This window comes from Ovis aries, chromosome X, assembly GCF_016772045.2.
Source record: "Ovis aries strain OAR_USU_Benz2616 breed Rambouillet chromosome X, ARS-UI_Ramb_v3.0, whole genome shotgun sequence".
NCBI classification, from domain to species: Eukaryota; Metazoa; Chordata; class Mammalia; order Artiodactyla; family Bovidae; genus Ovis; species Ovis aries.
Window position 1 is genome coordinate 13,647,024 of NC_056080.1, and position 20,208 is coordinate 13,667,231.

General features: G+C 43.2%; 1 protein-coding gene and 1 pseudogene across 6 annotated transcripts in view; one reads left to right on the plus strand and one right to left on the minus strand.

Annotated features, from left to right (window-relative positions):
* The window catches only part of PIR (pirin), a 98,428-nt gene extending 79,304 nt beyond the window's left edge, over positions 1 to 19,124 (minus strand). For 3 of the 6 annotated variants that reach the window (XR_009598908.1, XM_060408289.1, XM_060408288.1), the window contains exons 1-4: positions 18,838 to 19,124; positions 17,884 to 18,157; positions 17,094 to 17,225; positions 8,044 to 8,136 (exon numbers count right to left, since the gene is read on the minus strand). Coding sequence is in view for 5 of the 6 variants with exons in the window: in XM_060408289.1 (XP_060264272.1) it covers positions 8,044 to 8,136; positions 17,094 to 17,225; positions 17,884 to 17,970 (312 nt within the window). In the remaining variant the exon portion in view is untranslated. The remainder of the gene's footprint in view (positions 1 to 8,043; positions 8,137 to 17,093; positions 17,226 to 17,883; positions 18,158 to 18,837) is intronic. The other 3 variants (XM_042242291.1, XM_042242290.1, XM_004021931.5) reach the window with 3 other exon arrangements.
* On the plus strand, positions 1,446 to 2,253 carry LOC105605365 (transcription factor E2F6-like; annotated as a pseudogene).
* Positions 19,125 to 20,208: the final 1,084 nt, after the last annotated feature.

A 20,208-nucleotide genomic window follows, 5' to 3' on the forward strand; every position in this document is an offset into this window, starting at 1 on the left:
ATGGGCACACCCCTGGAAATACAGCAGGTCTGTTCTCCTGAACAAGATTAAAGAACCTGCTGAGGCTTGTAGTAAAAAACGTGATAAAACATTTCTAAGCCCAGCTAAGAAAAGAATGGACCAGACCATCCTAAAACAGCCCTGCGAAGCAGGCAGGACAGTTACTCCTAACCATCCTTCAGTTGAAGCAGGAGTGACCAACAGCATTGGTTTCTCCAGGACCAAGGGGTTCCCAGGAACACAGGTCTTTCAGCGCTAAAACCTGGAAGGTCCCAAGGCTATAATTTAAAGGATGAATTTAAAAGGCACAAAATGTGTTTCTTCTCAGGGCAGGTGAAGGGTTCATCAACGGTGTGTGAACTTGAAGTACTTCTCTTTCAGGCGAAACTAAACCTGGGCAGGGTGTGGATTAAAAAGGAAGAGTGCTGTGCATTTTGTCAGATGGTTCCTTGTTTCTGACCATTGAGAGCTGCCCTAAACAAATGAAGATATCAGGCCAGACCAGAAATAGGTGACTGGAAAAGCATTCCGCCCTTTACCACAAGCCTTTTCACAACAATGCTTCCCGGAGTACAAACTCCAGGCAGGAAATACTGCATACGTTTTCCCCTTTGTCTTGGGACCACCAGCTGTGCCTTTTCCTCCAGGGTCTTCCTTCTTCCTAAAGTTTTCTGAAAGTTTTTAACAGAAAATACCTCACTATCCAAAGTGAAGAGTTAAATTTTAGAAAATAATTAGCCATTAACTCAATAAAGTCAGGTTCTTGCTCTTGGCTCACAGTTATATTTCTTGAATAAAGAAGATGTGGTATACACACACACACATATATAAAAATACACAATGGAATACTACTCAGCAATAAAAAAGGAATGAAATGCCATTTTTGCAGCAACACAGATGCAACTAGAGATTCTCCTACTAAATAAGTCAAGAAGAGAAAGACAAATACCATATGATATCACTTTCACGTGGAATCTAACATATGACACAAATGAACTGATCCACTCCTGCAGTGGAAGCATGGAGTCCTAACCACCAGACTGCCATGGAATTCCCTGTAGATTTTTGAAGTTCATATTAAAAGACAGCTGAAACTTGGGTTACCTACACTCTTGGGGGAAACTCTTGAGGGAAACAGCTGATTCTAGTTATTCACAGTAGTGATATTCTACTTCTGCTTATTTAACTTATATGCAGAGTACAGATGTGGGAAGATTGCGGGCCTGGCGTCCTGAGGTGCATGGGTCATGGCGCTCTTTAGCCCACCTGCGTCCCACCTCCCGGGGTCGCACCAGTCCACCCCCCCACCACTCCCCTACCCCCTGGGGCCCCACGTGTTGTGTTGGGGGGAGCAGCGCCCAAGCGGAGCGGGAGGACGCGGGAGAGCTCTCGTGGGGCGGGGGGGGGGGGGGGGTGGTGAGGCGAGGAGCAGCTGGCTGGGCAGCATGAGTCAGCAGCGGCTGGCGTGGAAGCCGCCCAGCCTGCTTGTGGACCCGGCGGAGACTGCACCGCCGCTGCCGTGACCCTGTCAACGTGGAGCGCTGCTGCCATAAAAAATAAGGATTAACTTAGAAGATAATGTACAATGTGTGTCCATGAGAAAAGCACTAAAAGTGAAGAGACCTCGTTTTGATGTATCACTGGTTTATTTAACTTGAAAATTTATGGATCTTGTCAGATCTGCTCCTGGGAGCATTCTTAAACAAGTTTGCAACAAAACTGGGAGTACAAAAACAGTGTATGACATCACCGTCTTGAAACTGACCTGGTTGAAAAGAAGTCTAAGAACCATATTCGATGGATAGGATAGGATCTGATCTTAGAAGCTGCAGGAGGAGCTGTCTGACTTATCAGTAATGGAAGATGCCCTAGATTAGTTAATTAAGCATTGTGCTCAGCAACTGTTTAACAGATGACAAAGAAAATGAAAGACTAGCATATGTGACGTATCAAGACATTCACAGCATCCAAGCCTTCCATTAACAGACTGTAATTGCAGTTAAAGCGCTGGCAGAAATCAGACTGGATGTTCCAGCTCCCAGATAGGATTCGATCACAGTATGTATCAGGTGCACCAAAGGACTCATTGACGTTTATTTATGTGAAGTGGAGCAGGGTTCCCACTCAAGTAATAAAATGTCAGACAGCGTAGGAACCTCTTCATCCAAAAGCAAGCCTCTAGAACACCCTCAACCTGATAAAGAAAAAAATCCTCCACAGCAAAGTGAAGAAGTGCTTGAAGTGGCCAACTGATGGTGTTTGAGGTACTGTGCACTGAGTCTCTTGGACTCCTGTGTGGACGAAGATCCTCAGAGCAATAAATCATCCCTGCCATTTTCGCAGCACTTCGCTCCTTTGATTCCTGTATAATGATGGCTTCTGCATTTGAAAACAGCTCTTTTTATAATTATTCACTGCTTTTTTGCCAGTGAAGCAGTCATCTTGCCTACAGAAATTACTGAATCACATGACTATCACTGAAACAGACGGGCAGGCTGGGTGGACAGCTCCTTGTGGACTCTGCCCTTTGCCATGTGTAACACATGTCGTCACAAAAAAAGTTGCTTTACACAGTTTCATGTCTGTGTGGATGGGTGTGCACATGAACCTGACATCTTTGTACATATTTGTATGTCTAGATCACTTATGAAATATGTCTGAGTGAGACTGTTCACCCTTGTACAGCCAAAATAATGTAAACATATTCTCTACTTTCCATGGTATCTGACTTATTAGAATCCTCTGAATGAGGGTTCAGTCAGTTGAGTCGCTCAGTCGTGTCCGACTCTTTGTGACCCCATGAATCGCAGCATGCCAGGCCTCCCTGTCCATCACCAACTCCAAGAGTTCACTCAGACTCATGTCCATCGAAGTCAGTGATGCCATCTAGCCATCTCATCCTCTGTTGTCCCCTTCTCCTCCTGCCCCCAATCCCTCCCAGCATCAGTCTTTTCCAATGAGTCAACTCTTCGCATCAGGTGGCCAAAGTACTGGAGTTTCAGCTTTAGCATCAGTCCTCCCAATGAACACCCAGGACTGATCTCCTTCAGAATGGACTGGCTGGACTTCCTTGCAGTCCAAGGGACTCTCAAGAGTCTTCTCCAACATTGCAGTTCAAAAGCATCAATTCTTTGGCGCTCAGCTTTCTTCACAGTCCAACTCTGAGGAGAGTTTTTTTTCCCTAACTTCTACATGTAGAAGTATCATAAAAGTGTGTGCAGTTGAAGTTTGTGGACTTAATGTAAGTGTTTCAGTGTGGTTTCCCAGTGCTAAAATGGGACTTCAGGCTCCCTACAGAGCCATTGTTTCCAAGCAGACTGGTGACATGCCCCAAGCTTTGGGGACAAGTGTAGAAATGCCATCAGCTCACGACTAAATTCCTTGCAAGACATGAATTCAGTCATGGTGACAGTTGAAAACTATTAACCTTATTTTGCAAGATTTTGTAATATGTTTCTGTATGCAGCCTTGCTCCTCAACCAGAGCAGTTTATTTACGATGAGTCAGTGGTCCCCTGCCCTCTCTCTAGCTCTAGTCCCACATTCCCAAGCACCTTGCTCTTTCTACCTCATCGGGTAAGTCATTATCGCTCTGTGCCTCAGTTTACTCAGTAGTTTACCATTAGACTGTGAGCTCCTTGAGGGACTTTGTCTTAATCATTGTTAAGCCTAGCACTTTGCGCCACTCCTGGCAATTGAAAAGTGCTCGATAAATGTTTGAACAAATCAGGCGAGTGAGTGAGTGAATGGTAGAATTAGACTGATAATACTTGGCTCATACCATACATACAAGATTCTTATATTGTTCAGATTCATATTTTAAACTTCTCCCACTTTCAAAGAAAGAATTGAAGCAATGTGAGATTAGGACCATGTAGAAAAGGGTTAGCTTAGGAATCAAAAATCAACACCTCCGAGCTCCAGTGGCTTTTGCAGTCCTGTCCCTCACCTGAACACCAGCCTCCTCCCTCCTCACAGTCCCTACTGGCTGCCTCTGCAAGCCTTGGCCATGAGGCAGAAGTTGTGTGTATAGGTCAAGTGCTCCGCGGAGGATTCCAGACTCTGCATTGTAGATTTGGCAGCTGTCAGTTACGTGTGATGGCTAAACATGAGTGGATGAGGCCACCTAATGAGAGGGTACCAGCAGGAGAAGAGGAAAGGCCCATTAGCAATTATTTTAAGGGGAGGTACCCACTCCAGTTTCTTGCCTGGAGATTTCCATGGGGGTCACTGAGTCAGATGCGACTGAGCAACTGAACACTTTCACTTTCACCAAAGAAAAAGCCTTTCCCAACAGAGAAAAAAGAGGAGAAGGGGGGAAAATGGCTGAAGAAGGTGGTGTCCCCAAAACCCACAAACGAAGTATGGCCACAGGTGATAGCGTTGTTTCTAGGCAGCAGTTCCTTACTTGTGAAATGTGACAAGTGTTCTACTTTGCAAATCGTTCTGAGAGTAAAAGATCGTGTAAACAAAAGCCCTCTGTAAACTGTAGATATGTTACATAAATGAATCTTTTTCATCAAAAAAAAAAATACATGCAGAGTACATCATGAGAAACACTGGGATGGATGAAGCACAAACTGGAATCAAGATTGCTGGAAGAAATATCAATAACCTCAGATATGCAGATGACACCAGGAAGTGAAGAAGAACTAAAGAGCCTCTTGATGAAAGAAGACAGCAAAAAAGTTGGCATAAAACTCAACATTCAGAAAACTATGATCATAGCATCTGGTCCCATCACTTCATGGCAAATAAATGGGGAAACAGTGGGAACCAGTGAGAGACTTTGTTTTCCTGGGCTCCAAAATCACTGCAGATGGTGACTGCAGCCATGAAATTAAACGATGCTTGCTCCTTGGAAGAAAAGCTATGACCAATCTAGACAGCATATTAAAAAGCAGAGACATTACTTCGCCAACAAAGGTCTGACTAGTCAAAGCTATGGTTTTTCCAATAGTCATGAGAGTTGGACATGAGAGTTGGACTATAAAGAAAGCTAAGTGCCAAAGAATTGATGCTTTTGAACTGTGGTGTTGGAGAAGACTCCTGAGGGTTCCTTGGACTGTAAGGAGATCCAACCAGTCAATCCTAAAGGAAATCAGTCCTGAATATTCACTGGAAGGACAGATGCTGAAGCTGAAACTCCAATACTTTGGCCACCTGATGTGAAGAACTGACTCATTGGAAAAGACCCTGATGCTAGGAAAGATTGAGGGCAGGAGGAGAAGGGGATGGCAGAGGATGAGATGGTTGGATGGCATCACTGACTCAATGGACATTAGTTTGAGTAAACTCCGGGAGTTGGTGATGGACAGGGAGGCCTGGAATGCTGCAGCCCATGGGGTGGCAGAGTCAGACATGACTGAGCAACTGAACTGAACTGAACTGATGTTCTATTAAGTTGCCATGATCACAGAGTGACCCAACACTGAACCATTGCTCCGGGGGAAATACAAGGTTAGGTTCCTGCAAGCCTCCAGTCACAATCAAGAATCAACACATAACCTTCTGTTCCCTGGTGGCTCAGATGGTAAAGCGTCTGCCTGCAATGCGGGAGACCCGGGTTCGATCCCTGGGTTGGGAAGATCTTCTGGAGAAGGAAACGGCAACCCACTGCAATACTCTTGCCTGGAGAATCCCATGGGCGGAGGAGCCTGGTAGGCTACAGTCCAGAGGAGCCTGGTAGGCTATAGTCCATGAGGTCACAAAGAGTCGGACACGACTGAGCGACTTCACTTACTGACTATACATTGTTGACTGATTAACACTGAACTCAGGGCCAACAGCACTACATCTCAGGCCTGAAGAAGCTTCTCCAACACATATTTTCCCCAAAAGGCACCTTACAGGCATCTTGTGCTTAGGAATACTGAACAGCACTTCACTATGCCTGGGGGCATTTAAAACAGCAAGGTCACCAACAAAAAGCACAAAATGTAGCACTAAATTGGCCTCAGGAAGGACACTTATTTGCAGCAAGAGAGTTTAAGCAAGAAGGCAGAGCGTTGTCTTGTTCACCCTCAGCTGGGAGCGCGTGCATACCCACAAATGGTGCAAGCACCACTGCCGCTGCTGCTGCTCAGTCGCTTCAGTCGTATCTGACTCTGTGCGACCCCACAGACGGCAGCCCACCAGGCTCCTCCGTCCCTGGGATTCTCCAGGCAAGAACACTGGAGTGGGTTGCCATTTCCTTCTCCAATGCAGGAAAGTGAAAAGTCAAAAGTGAAGTCACTCAGTCATGTCTGACTCTTAGCGACCCCATGGACTGCAGCCTACCAGGCTCCTCTGTCCATAGGATTTTCCAGGCAGGAGTACTAGAGTGGGTCACCATTGCAAGCACCACAGTTATGAATAAATTTAGGAGTAGGTGAATTCGCTGATCCAGAATCTAGATGAAGAGTACTGCCTGTAATAACAAATACACTTTTATGGAAAATTCTTACTCACAAGAGTCAAATACCAATATTCTACCACTGAACCCTTTCCCAGAGTAGTTTAACACTGAGTGCCTTACAACTTATAAACTGTCATTTAGAAAGGAAATTAAATCTCCTTTCCATAATGGGTAAGAAAGTGATAAGTTTCATCATTCATTTTATTTAATGTATTTATCATCTTTAGCAAAATCCACCTCTTTTTATTATTCAATTAAATTCAGCCAAGCAAGAATCTCCACAGGAGAACATGGAGATGGGCAGAATGATATGAGATAAAGAAACTTACAATCCTCTTGGGTGCGGGAGGGGAGGTTCAGAAAATTCATTTTAATACAAGTGGAATATGATCAAGGCCACCATTAAGATCTAACATGTATGAGACTGGAAAAAATCTAATGCTATGGAGGCCAAATGAAGGAGAAAGGGTATCCTCTTGGGACTGTCTGGAAGATATGAAGGAGATGGTAAGATCTGAAAAGATCTTGAAGGATTAGTAAAATGGCAGCTGGAGCTGTGGGATGGGGTGTTGAGAATGTCTTGATACCAGAAGCAGAAGAGCACAGCAGGGAGACCTGCTCTGGGATCTGGGTCAGAACTCAGCATGCACGTAGGGGAGGAGGAAGGCATGGTTTCCATTTTTGCTGTAAAGCAAGGCACAGTGGCCCTGAAGTGATCACAGAGAAGAGAAGTGGAAGGCAAATGGCTAAGTGAGGAAGGGAAATCCATCCGATGATCTTAATCCTTCACTGTTTTCAGAAGCTTCTAGGTTTATTCTATTTTCACACTGCAGTGGTTAACTCTACCTGTTCATCTTTCACCTCCTTAACTAGACAACATCCTAGATGTAAGCTTCCCTGGTGGCTCAGCTGGTAAACATTCTGCCTGCAATGCAGGAGACCTGGTTCAATCCCTAGGTTGAGAAGATCCCTTGAAGAAGGGAATGGCTACCCACTCCAGTATTCTGGCCTGAAGAATTCCATGGACTGTAGCTTGAAAGTGAAAGTCACTCAGTCGGACACAACTGAGTGACTTTCACTTTCAAGCAGCGGTCATGCCTCATTCTTCCTTAGCTTCCCTCCCTCTGCCTCTGTCCTCTCTCCCTAATACACACACACACGCGCGCGCGCGCACACACACACACACACACACACACACACACTACCCCCACCCCCCCACCCCCTAACATACAAAAGATGACCTGAACCATGGCTTCATGTCACCACACATCAATAAATATTTATTCATTCAGTAATGGGCTTGACAAACACACTAAGCCCTGATCTGTTTTCCTCAGGGAGGAGGTGACTAAACTTTGTTAGGAACTGTCCCTACATTTTCCCTGCAATACATGTGTCAGGAAGATTCCCTAGAGAAGGGAATGGCAACTCACTCCAGTATTCTTGCCTGGAGAATTGCATGGACAACATAAAACAGATACTATTAATAAAACTCTACTAACAGCCAGTATATAGCCAGGAACTTATAGATTAACTTTGGCCTATTATTTATTGCTTCTAAATTTGAATCTTCTATTAGAAAAGAGTATTAAAGAACAGAGGTAAATTTTAAAATACACACTTTTGCAGTCAAATTGTTTTACTTACTGTTTCAAAACCTCGGTGTGGGTGATCAGGAAATCCACCTGGTCTACCGCCTTTAAATTCATCAAATAGTAAAAATGGATCCAGATTTTTTAACTGAAATAAAAATAAAACCCAGCGATTAGATGTGCCTTTTAAGTCACACTACTTGGGGCTACATTCATAAACAGATCTAATGAATGTCATTAAAAACGACTTGGCTAATAAGCAATTTTTTGCAATACAAAATGCTTTCAGGAAACAACTCCTTATACACACACACACACACACACACACACAGAGTCACTAAGTTAATCAGTTGACATTTTATGAGAAGTGGACAAATGATTCATGATCGTCTAAGATCTAAGTAGTCAAGCACAAACAAGATACAGTCCAGAAAGATTCATAATCTCATGGGAGAACACACTAGAACATCAATTACTGTGCTATGATGATAAATGCTCTGGACGAAGTTAACATATAGGAGAATGGGGAGACATTAGGGCAGGTTCAACCAGGGAGGTGTCACTTGAGCTGAGTCTTGAAGTACATATATGTAGAAGTTAATCAAAAAGAAGCAGGAGAAGGAGGAATATTCTAAATAAAAGAGCAGAGAAGCAGCTTGGTAAGATTGAAAACCTGTGAGGAAACTACTCTTGTGAATCAAAAATGCACATGGAACTATGATGAGAGATGGGCTGAGGAAGGAGGTCAAATCATAAAGGAGTTTGGGTTTTACCCTGAAGGTGATGGGTTTAATCAGATTGAGATGATAAGCTCTAGAAAGACCATTCTAGCATATATGTGGAAGAAGGTCTGGAAAAGAAAGAGATGGGAGGCAAAGAGTATTTAGAAGGTGCTTTCAACAGTCTAGCTCGGTTGGTAAAGAATTCGCCTGCAATGCAGAAGACCCCCCAGTTCAATTCCTGGGTCAGGAAGATCCGCTAGAGAAGGGATAGGCTACCCACTCCAGTATTCTTGGGCTTCCCTGGTGGCTCAGCTGGTAAAGAATACGCCTGCAATGTGGGAGACCTGGGTTTGATCCCTGGGTTGGGAAGATCCCCTGGAGAAGGGAAAGGCTACCCACTCCAGTATTCTGGCCTGGAGAATTCCACAGACTGTATAGTTCATGGGGTCGCAAAGAGTTGGACACAACTGAGGGACATTCACTTTCAGTTTTCAACAGTCTGGGCAACAACAAAGGCCAGGTCTAAGGCAATGGCAGTAGTGATGGAGAATGGGAAAAAGGAAGAGCATTAGATCACTTCCAAATTTCTAGCTATGGGGCCTGGGAGGGTGGTAAGGCTATCCAGAAATACAAGAAACATAACAGAAGGAGCCCTGAAGCAGGCATGGTGACTTCATTCTAGGTCACGTTGAGTTTGAGGTATGTATATAAATGATATATATAAACAGTACTATGAATATTCAGTGTCTAGTATACTGTGCAAAAACTAGACAGCAAATGAAGATAAATCTTGAGCACACGTGAGAGGCAAAAGCAGAGCTGGCTGTCATCAGCATATCTTTATGGTCACCTTGGTTATACTTGGCCATTTGCTATTCTACACAAATTTTAGAAAACATCTACAAACAAAAATGTTGGACTTTTGGTTGGAACTACTTTGAATGTATGGATCAATTTGGGGAGAAATGATATTTATGTAGTATTGAGTTTTCCTATTCATAAACATGGTTACTTCCATCTATTTAGGTCTTTGAAATGTCTTTCAATAGGATTTATAATTTTCTCCATACAGATTTTGCATATATGAAACTTTTTTCTGAGTAACATACATTTTATGGTATTATAAATAATATATTTGAGATATAATTGACACATTAGTTTTATATGTACAAGGTAATGATTTGATATTTATAAATACTGTGAAATGATCACACACTACCATCTGTCCCTATAAAAAAGTACGAAAAAATGAATATTTTTTAACAGTCTGCTGCTAGGGATCAAAAATGTGAATAGAAGGACTTTCCCGGTGGTCTACTGTTTAAGAGTTCATGCTTCTACCACAGGAGACACAGGTTCAATTCCTTGTCATAAACTAAGATCCTACATGCCATATGGCATGGCAAAAAAATAAAAAATTTTTAAAAAGAAGTGTGACTAGAAAGGTGATTTTGAACACTGCTAAGCTCTTATTGATTTTAATAATTCATCTGTAGCTTCTGTTGGATTTTCTTTGCAGACATTCATATCACCAGTATATTTTTTTGGTTTTATTTAGTTATTTTTATTTATTTTAATTGGAGGCTAATTACTTTACAATATTGTAGTGGGTTTTGCCATACATTCACATGAATCAGCCATGGGTGTACATGTGTTCCCCATCCTGAACCCTGCTCCCACCTCCTTCTCCATCCCATCCCTGAGGGTCATCCCAGTGCACCAGCCCTGAGCACCCGGTCTCATGCATTGAACCTGGACTGGCGATCTATTTCACATATGATAATATACATGTTTCAGTGCTATTCTCTCAAATCATCCCACCCTCGCCTTTTCCCAGAGTCCAAAAGTCTTTACATCTGTGTCTCTTTTGCTGTCTTGCATATAGGGTCATCGTTACCATCTTTCTAAATTCCATATATATGTGTTAATATACTCTATTGGTGTTTTTCTTTCTGACTTACTTCACTCTGTATAATCGGCTCCAGTTTCATCCACCTCATTAGAACTGATTCAAATGTATTCTTTTTAATGGTTGAGTAAAATTCCATTGTGTATATGTACCACAGCTTTCTTATCCATTTGTCTGCTGATGGACATCTAGGTTGCTTCCACATCCTGGCTATTGTAAACAGTGCTGCGATGAACATTTCACCAGTGTATTTTATCAATAAGCTTTTGACCAACAGTTTACAAAGTATTGGGTTGGCCAAAAAGTTCTTTTGGTGTTTTCCACACCATCTTACCACTCAGTTCAGTGGCTTGGTCGTGTCCGACTCTTTGTGACCCCATGGACTGTAACACGCCAGGCTTTCCTGTCCATCACCAACTCCCGGAGCTTGCTCAAACTCATGTCCATCCAGTTGGTGATCCATCCAACCATCTCATCCTCTGTTGTCCCCTTCTCCTCCTTTCCAATGAGTCAATTCTTCACATCAGGTGGCCAAAATATTGCAGTTTCAGCATCAGTCCTTCCAATGAGTATTCAGTACTGATTTCCTTCAGGATTGATTGGTTTGATCTCCCTGCAGTCCAAAGGACTCTCAAGATTCTTCAACACCACAGTTCAAAAGCACTGATTCTTCAGCACTCAGCTTTCTTTATGGTCCAACTCTCACATCCATAAATGACCACGGGAAAAACCATAGCTTTGACTAGATGGACCTTTGTTGGCAAAGTAATGACTCTGCTTTTTAATAATGCTATCTAGGTTGGTCATAGCTTTTCTTCCAGGGACCAAGCATCTTTTAATTTCACAGCTGCAGTCACCATCTGCAGTGATTTTGGAGCCCAAGAAAATACAAGTCTCTCACTGTTTCCATTGTTTCCCCATCTATTTGCCATGAAGTGATGGGACCAGATGCCATGATCTTAGTTTTTTGAATGTTGAGTTTTAAGCCAACTTTTTCACTCTCCTCTTTCACTTTCATCAAGAGACTCTTTAGTTCTTCTTTGCTTTCTGCCATAAGGGTGGTGTCATCTGCATACATAAGGTTGTTGATATTTCTCCTGGCAATCTTGATTCCAGCTTGTGCTTCATCCAGCCTGGCATTTTGCATAACATACTCTGCATATAAGGTAAATAAGCAAGGTAACAATATACAGCCTTGACGTACTCCTTTCCCAATCTGAAACCAGTCTGTTGTTCAGTGTCTGGTTCTAACTGTTGCTTCTTGATCTGAATACAGATTTCTCAAGAGGCAGGTAAGCTGGTCTGTTATTCCCATCTTTTTAAGAATTTTCCAGAATTTGTGGTGATCCACACAGTCAAAAGCTTTGACATAGTCAATAAAGCAAAAGTAGGTATTTTTCTGGAACTCTCTTGCTTTTTTGATGATCCAACAGATGTTCGCAATTTGATCTCTGGTTCCTCTGCCTTTTCTAAATCCAGCTTGAACATCTTGAAGTTCTCAGAAGATCTTACCACTACAACTCACTGAAGGCTCAGGTGACCATTAGCACTTTTTCAGTTCAGTTCATTCGGTTGCTGTTGCTGCTAAGTCCCGTGCTGCTACTGCTGCTAAGTTGCTTCAGTCACGTCCAACTCTGTGTGGCCCCATAGATAGCATCCCACCAGGCTTCCCTGCCCATCACCAACTCCCAGAACTTTATCAGACTCATGTCTATTGAGTCGGTGATGCCATCCAACCATCTCATCCTCTGTTTTCCCCTTCTTCTTCTGCCTTCAATCTTTCCCAGCATCAGGGTCTTTTCCAATGAGTCAATTCTTCGCATCAGGTGGCCAAAATATTGACATCAGTCTCTCCAATGAATATTCAGGACTGATTTCCTTTAGGATTGACTGTTTTGATCTCCTTGCAGTCCAAAGAAGTATGTACATTTTTTAAGACACAATACTACTGCACACTTGTAGACTAAGTGTGTATAAACATAAGTAATTTCTATAGGCACCGAGAAACCAAGATAACTGTGTGAACTACTTTATTGCAATATTTGCTTTATTGCAATGGTGTGGAATTGAACCCCCAACATCCCTGAGGTATGCCTGCATGAGAGTGGCCCAAGGAAAATCACATCAGAAAGGACTGCCTGGCAGAAAGAAGAGTGGGACATAGAAGCAAATGCAGATGAGTGATGGGTTTCCTTCCTGTTGGGAGCACACCCGCCAACATCATGATATACAATCATTTCAATTATAGCCTGGCTACCCTGTCCATATACAGTATAATGGATGGTACCAGTCGGCCCAGTTCCATCTCTCATTCACCATTCATCACCAAAGCAACATTATAAACTCCTCTACCTCCATATTTACAGCAACAAGGAACGTGTCACCTAGAGCCACTAATATTAAACACCATTGTAAATTCTACCCTACAATAGCTCTGTGCTCTAGTTTTTTTATGAGATTTTATTTTCTACTGATACAGTCTTGGTGCAAAAAGTTTGAAAAGTAACCACCTTGAAGTGAGAGTGATGTTTTCCTTCTCTGCTGATGGGAGGGCTGGGGTCCATCTTTCGGCAAGTTGGCAGTGTGTGGAGTGCTAACAAGTATGGTAACAATCTAAATGTTTAGAAGAAGGGCCAGCATCAGCAAAACGTCTACAAAATAATAAATACTGGAGAGGGTGTAGAGAAAAGGGAACCTTCCTACACTGTTTGAGGGAATGTAAATTGATATAGTCACTATGGAAAACAGGGTGGAAGTTCCTTAGAAAACTAAAGATAGAGCTAACATATGATCCAGCAATCTCCTAGGAATATATCTGGACAAAACTACAGTCCAAGAAGATACATGCATCCCTATGTTCATTGTAGCACTATTCACAATAGCAAAGACGTGGAAACAACCTAAATGTCCATCAACAGAGAAATGGATAAAGAAGATGTGGTATAGACACACACACATACATACAATGGAGTATTACTCAGCCATAAAAAAGAACGAAATAATGCCATTTGCAACAACATGGATTGACCTAGAGATAATCATACTAAGTGAAATAAGTCAGAAAGAGAAACACTGTATGATATCACTTAAATGTGGAATCTAAAATATGAAACAAATGAACTTATCTACAAAACAAAAACAGAATCATGTACATTGAGAACAGACTGGTGGCTGCTGACAGAGAATGGGTTGGGGGAGAAATGGGGGAGGAGGTTGGGGTTAGCAGATATAAGCTTTTATATATAGGATGGATAAACAACAAGGTCCTCCTGTAGAGCACAGGGGACTATATTCAATACCCTATGATAAACTATAATGGAAAAGAATATTAAAAAAAGAATGTATATATATGTATGTATATATAACTGAATCACTTTGCTGTATAAGAGTAATTAACACAACATTGTAAGTCAACTATATGTCAATAAAAATTTTTCAAATATTTAAACAAAAAATAAAAAAGTTGGGCTAGGAATAAGAGAATAATGGGAATAATGGTATGCTCTTTCACTGGAGTACTTCATAACTACTTAAATGGTGTTTATGAAGAATTTATAAGAATGTGGGAGTTGCTTGGCTACCCTGTTAAATGAAAAACTAAGGACACAAAATTGTTTATACTGTACAACTAAAACATATAACTAAACTGAGGTAAAACAAAACATTCTCTGCTTTAATAGTGATTAAACCAGGGTGATGGCACTAGGAATGATTCCTATTCACTTGTTTTTCCTTAGAGTAGAGACATACCTGGAGCATGGTAGACCCTTTGAATTAGTAGAATGTGGGGGTTTCTAAAGCACAGGTTTTTCAGCCAGGGACTTTTAACTGGGTAAATTCTATATTTTATATATCTCTATCCATAGATAGAATTCAGGGTGACTGTAAACTTGGCTGGGAACAAAAAACACATCATTATTTTTACTAACTTCCAACTAAATTTTTTTTCTTCTGAATTTTTTTTGTAGTAAAACAAACATAACATGAAAGTTACCATTTCAACCATTTTAAAGCATACAGTTCAGTGGCATTAAGCACGCTCACACTGCTGTGCAACAAGTCACCACCATCCATCTCCAGCCTGAAATGTAACATTTCTTTTAAATATGAATGCAGTCAAAGAATCACAGTAAATTACCAGGACCTGTGACTTTATCACCAATAGAAATCAAAGCTCTTTTCATATCACATCCCAGTTGCTGCAGGTACTGAACTATGTTCATGCTCCTCAAAGCTTTGAAATTAAGTAGTTATGAGAACTGCCACTACATCTTCTTACTGAATGTTACTAGAGTTATTTAAGTTACTAATTACAAATTTGTTTTTGCAATATTTTGCTAACTATATTTCAATACAAAGATTTTCCTTTGTGTGTAATCCCATGTATTTTATACATTTTAAAAACATTATTCTGAGAAGGAATTTATAAAACAACATTCTGAGAGTGAACTGATGGATTTCAGCAGACTCCCAAAGGGGTTCGTAAGACCAGAAAAATTAAGAACCCCTCCGCAGATGTGTTTCTGACAGATGGAGTAATTAAAGTATTAGCTACCCTGAACATACAATAATGGGTTTACTGACAGGTGTTTGAATTCTTCTGCTGGCAATGTGGCCTAGAAGAATATGATACCACATCCATCTGCATCTTCCCAACATCCACTGTGCATTTAGTCCTTAGAATAATCTTGTTTGCCTGTATCCCTTTGAAAAACAAAATCTGACTGACCTCAAAAGACATTCTCAGATGAACAGGAAGCTAATGGTGGGAAGAGTATGAGAATATTAGAGCAGAATTTAAGAAGAGGAACAAACGAGCCTCACTTTTCAAAAATAATCCATTTCCCTAATATACTTGTCCTTTGTTAAAAAAATATTTTTGGGAGACACTCAACATCACTAAGTAGTAAAATGGAAATCAAAACCACACGCAGATACCACCTCACACCTGTCAGGATGGTTATTATTAAAAAAAAAAAAAAGAAATGACAAGTGTTGGTGAGGATGTGGAGAAAGGGGAACTCTACTACACTACTGGTTAGAATGCAAATTGGTACAGCCACTATGGAGAACAGTATGCAAGTTCCACAAAAAAATTAAAAGTATAACTACCATGTCATCCAGCAATTCTACTTCTGGGTATTTATCCAAAGAACATGAAAATGCTAACTTGAAAAGCTGTATGAATCCCCATGTTCATTGCTGCATCATTTACAATAATCATGGAAAGAACCTAAGTGTTCAATGACAGATAAATGGATAAAGAAGAATGTGGTGTATATGGGATACAATGAGATATTATTCTACTATAAAAAAGAATGAAATCTTGCTGTGTGCAACAACATGGGTGGACCTTGAGGTCATTGTGCTGAGTGAAATAAGTCAGACAAAGACAAATACTGTATGATCTCATTTATATGTAGAATTCAAAATCAAACAAAAAAAAAAAACAAGCTCATGGATGCAGAGAACAGATTGGAGATTGCCAGATGTGTGTGTCGGGGGGGGGGGGTGACAAATGGATAAAGGGGGTCAAAAGGTACAAACTTTCAGTTATAAAATAAATGAGTCATGGGAAGGTAATGAACAGCATAGTGACTGTAGTTAATACTGTATTACATATTTGAAAGTTGCTGAGAGTAGATTTTAGAAGTTCTCATGACAAGAAAAATACTACTACAGATGTTAACTAGACTTGTGATCATTTTGTAATATACACAAATACTGAAGCATTGTGTTGTTCATCTGAAACTAAGATTATATGTCAATTATACCTCAATTTCTGCTTTTGGAATCTGGAGCTGGGCACTGTATTCCATGGATTAGAATAAACATTTCCATTTTTTGCACTTAAGTTTTCTTTTCTCCAAGTTCCATGTCTCCCCAAATTTTCAAATAAAACTGCTCTCTAATGTTGAAAGATGTCTGCCTGACCTACAATCACCTTCTCTGAGGGAAGCCTCCACTTAGCCCCCCACCAAGAGGTCCAGAGAGTCCAGTCTCAGCCATCTCTCTAAGAACTCAAAATGCCTGGCAAATGGCTGACTGCCTCAGGGTAGAGACCTGACCCAAGAGGAGGCAATGGGATTCTCTCTCCTAGGAATTTGGGATTGGGCCCCAGCATCTGTCCCTGGTGCTTTGACTGGTGGGCATGTAAACCTAGGGGATCTAGCAGGTATGTCTGGGCATGTGCACCTGGAGGCTGATAGATCAACTCAGGATAGGATGTGGGTCTTCGGAGAGGGGCACAGACATTTCAGTCAGGATCACTGGATCCACAGTACAGAAATCCCCTTGGGGTGGGGCTGGCCTCGAGGAGACCCCAATTGCTAAGTTTAGAGTTGGTTCCTAAGGTACCCCACCGGGTAGCTCATGACTGTCTCATGCCCTCTCTTCCCAAGCTTACCCTCAGGGTCCCACCAGTCCCTTCTGCAAAAAAAAAAAAAGCATGAAACAGCCACCCAACCAGCATACCTCGGGTCTTCCGATGCTCCTGCGGACTCGCGCTCCAACTCCTTCTGACTGCTCCCGGCTGAGCACTGAGAGGGTAACCTTCTTGGACGACATCGTGTCCAAGGTTAAAAAGCAAGTAAAATAAAATAAAATCTGGAAAAAAAAAAAAAAGAAGTGTTCTGAGGCTGAGCTGTAGAGGATGCAGGGTAAGAGAAGGGACAACAAAACAGAGACGTCATTAAGGAGGGACCAACCACCCACGGACTATAAAATATAGGATAGGAAATTCACCCCACACCCCGCCCCAAATATTGTGTGGACACAAAGTTCATTTGGGGTTTTCTGTAACATCTTACAGAAAACCCCAAATGAACTTTTTGGACTTTTTGGCCAGCCCAATATTAACAGCTATAATTTTTTAATTGCTTACTCTGCACAAGACCTGGGCTAGACGCTTTCAAACAACACTAATGATGGTGGACGCCTGTGAGTGCTAAGGAGGTTCCCAGCACCCTACTAACGATCTACAATGGTTATCTGGTGTAGTCCTAGGACCACCGTTGACCACAGTTAGTAACAGCTGCTGGGCATTTACTTAGAACCTCTAATGAGCACTTTACCGGCTTCACCTGATTGAAATCTCTGCCCCTACCTCTACCCCACGTTGCCCCAGAAGGGAGCTGCTACCATGAGCTAAGAGAGATCCGGGTATCTCTTATCTGAATGCGCAAGGATCTTGGCACTGAAAGGGATCTTTGAGGGTCATCAAATTCAAAGACTCATCTATCCCTGAAGTTCAGGGTCAACTTACGTGGCAAGAAATATTTGAAGCTTTCTCTGAAGTCTTCCAGAGCACAGAAGAGCACAGGAAACTCACGGAGGAGGTGCCCTTGACCATGCAATCTGTATTCTACTCAGGACCCTCAATTCAAAAGTGCCTCCTCTTTGTGAGTCTAAAGTCTACTTGAGAGCATATCACAAACCAAGTATAATTAATCCATTTTCCACTTCAAATGCTTGCAGACAATACACACAATCCCTAAAGCTCTTCTGCAAATGACATAATCCATTCCTTCAGTTTCCCACTGCAAACCAAGATAGATATTTTAGCAAGAAGCACAGACTTTAGAGCCACACAGTCTGGGTCTGCATCCCAGGTTCACCACGTATCAGCTGTGTGATCTGAGGCCAACTGTTAAACCTCCCTGTTCCTCAGGCTTTCCACCTGTGAATAGGAGTCATAAAACAGTGTAGATTCTGCAAAGGAGTGTAGTCAGTGTTCTAAGAATGTAAGCTGCTGCTACTCAGAGCACTCTGCACTGCAAAACCCTCCAGCCAGTCAAGTGAAAGTGAAGTCGCTCGGTCGTGTCCAACTCTTTGTGATCCCATGGACTGTAGTCTACCAGGCTCCTCCGTCCATGGGATTTTCCAGGCAAGAGTACTAGAGTGGGTTGCCATTTCCTTCTCCAGGGGATCTTCCTGACCCAGGGATCAAACCCAGGTCTCCTGCATTTAAGGCAGACGCTTTACCTTCTGAGCCACCAGGGAAGACTGACCAGTCAAGGCTCACTCTAAATGTGCCCTCCCCTGCTGAACTGAACTGAACTGAACTGGGCTGCCACCTTTAGTTAACTCAATCCTCCACCTATGAGCATCTAGAAAGCATTTTACGTCCAGCCCCCGCCCCCAATTTGAACTATTTCTGGATCTTTCCAGACTCCTCCAATTAAGTTCTATGCACGTGCACCACCGACGAGGTACTTACCAGATCTTAGTGCTCTGCAGAAAGAAAAGTCGTCTGCGACTTGCACCAAACTGCAGAGGACTACTTAAGCCTCTCTGGCCATTTCCCTTAGGAGACTCCCCTGGGAGTCTAAAGCGGGCCAGAGAGGGCGGGGTCTGCCCCGCCCGGCCCCGCGGGCGCCAGGTACTCGAGCCCGGTGAAGGGCGGCTACAGCAGCCCGTGCGGCGGCGGCGGCGGCGGCGGCGGCGGCGGGGGCTCGGAGGGCGCCCCGCGGCTGCCTCACCGTGACTCAGCGCTTCGCTGCCAGTGGCCGCAGGGAGGCTGGAGGCGGGAGTCCACGGGTCTCGGAGGCCCTGGGCAAGAGCGATACTCCTTGATTGACAGTCCGCCGCCGCGCGGATCCCCTCGCCCCGCCCCTCGCCACAGCTCCGCCCCAGCCTGTTCGGCTGCCCTTGTGATGGGCGGGCGGGGAAATGTCACTGGGAGAGAGGCGCTCTGGGCCCTAGGAAGGGTGGATGGGCCTAGCAGGTGCTGTGTTCAGGCCAAAAGTCCCAACTGGACCTCCTCGGAAAACTTGCCTTTGCCTGGAGTCGGCTACCTCCATCACTTCCCAGGCCTTGTGTGACCTTGGGCAGGTAGCTCAGCCTCTCTGTGCCTCTAGTGCCTCCACTGTGAAACGGGTGTGGTGACGATAATACAATACAAGCTGATGGAGTTATGATGACAATTAATGGAGCTGGGCAGGCCCTACTGCTGCTGCTGCTGCTAAGTCGCTCCAGTCGTGGCCGACTCTGTGTGACCCCATAGACGGCAGCCCACCAGGCTCCTTCGTCTATGGGATTTTCCAGGCAAGAACACTGGAGTGGGGTGTCATTGCCTTCTCCGGGGCAGGCCCTAAGTGAAGTGAAGTGAAGTCGCTCAGTCGTGTCCGACTCTTTGTGAGCCCGTGGACTGTAGCCTACCAGGCTTCTCTGCCCATGGGATTCTCCAGGCAAGAATACTGGAGTGTGTTACCATTTCCTTCTCCAGGGGATCTTCCCGACCCAGGGATTGAACCCGGGTCTCCCGCATTGGAGGCAGATGCTTTAACCTCTGAGCCACCAGGGAAGCCCGGGGCAGGCCCTAAGCACTGCTCAATTATTGCTTACATCAATAAGTTGCCACCTTTACAGGGCGATGTGGAGTTGCAGAAGCCTCTACGGATTTCTATTCTGTAAACAGCAGAAAGCTCATTGCCTGCTTTTGAAGAAGGAAGGTTCCGGATAGTAAATATTTTCGACTTTGCACGTGTTCTCTGAGACAGCTGAGGCAGTTGGCCTTTGTAGCAACAAGCCAGCCAGAGACAGCATGTAAAATAAATGGGTGTGGCTGCGTTTCAATAAAACTTTAATT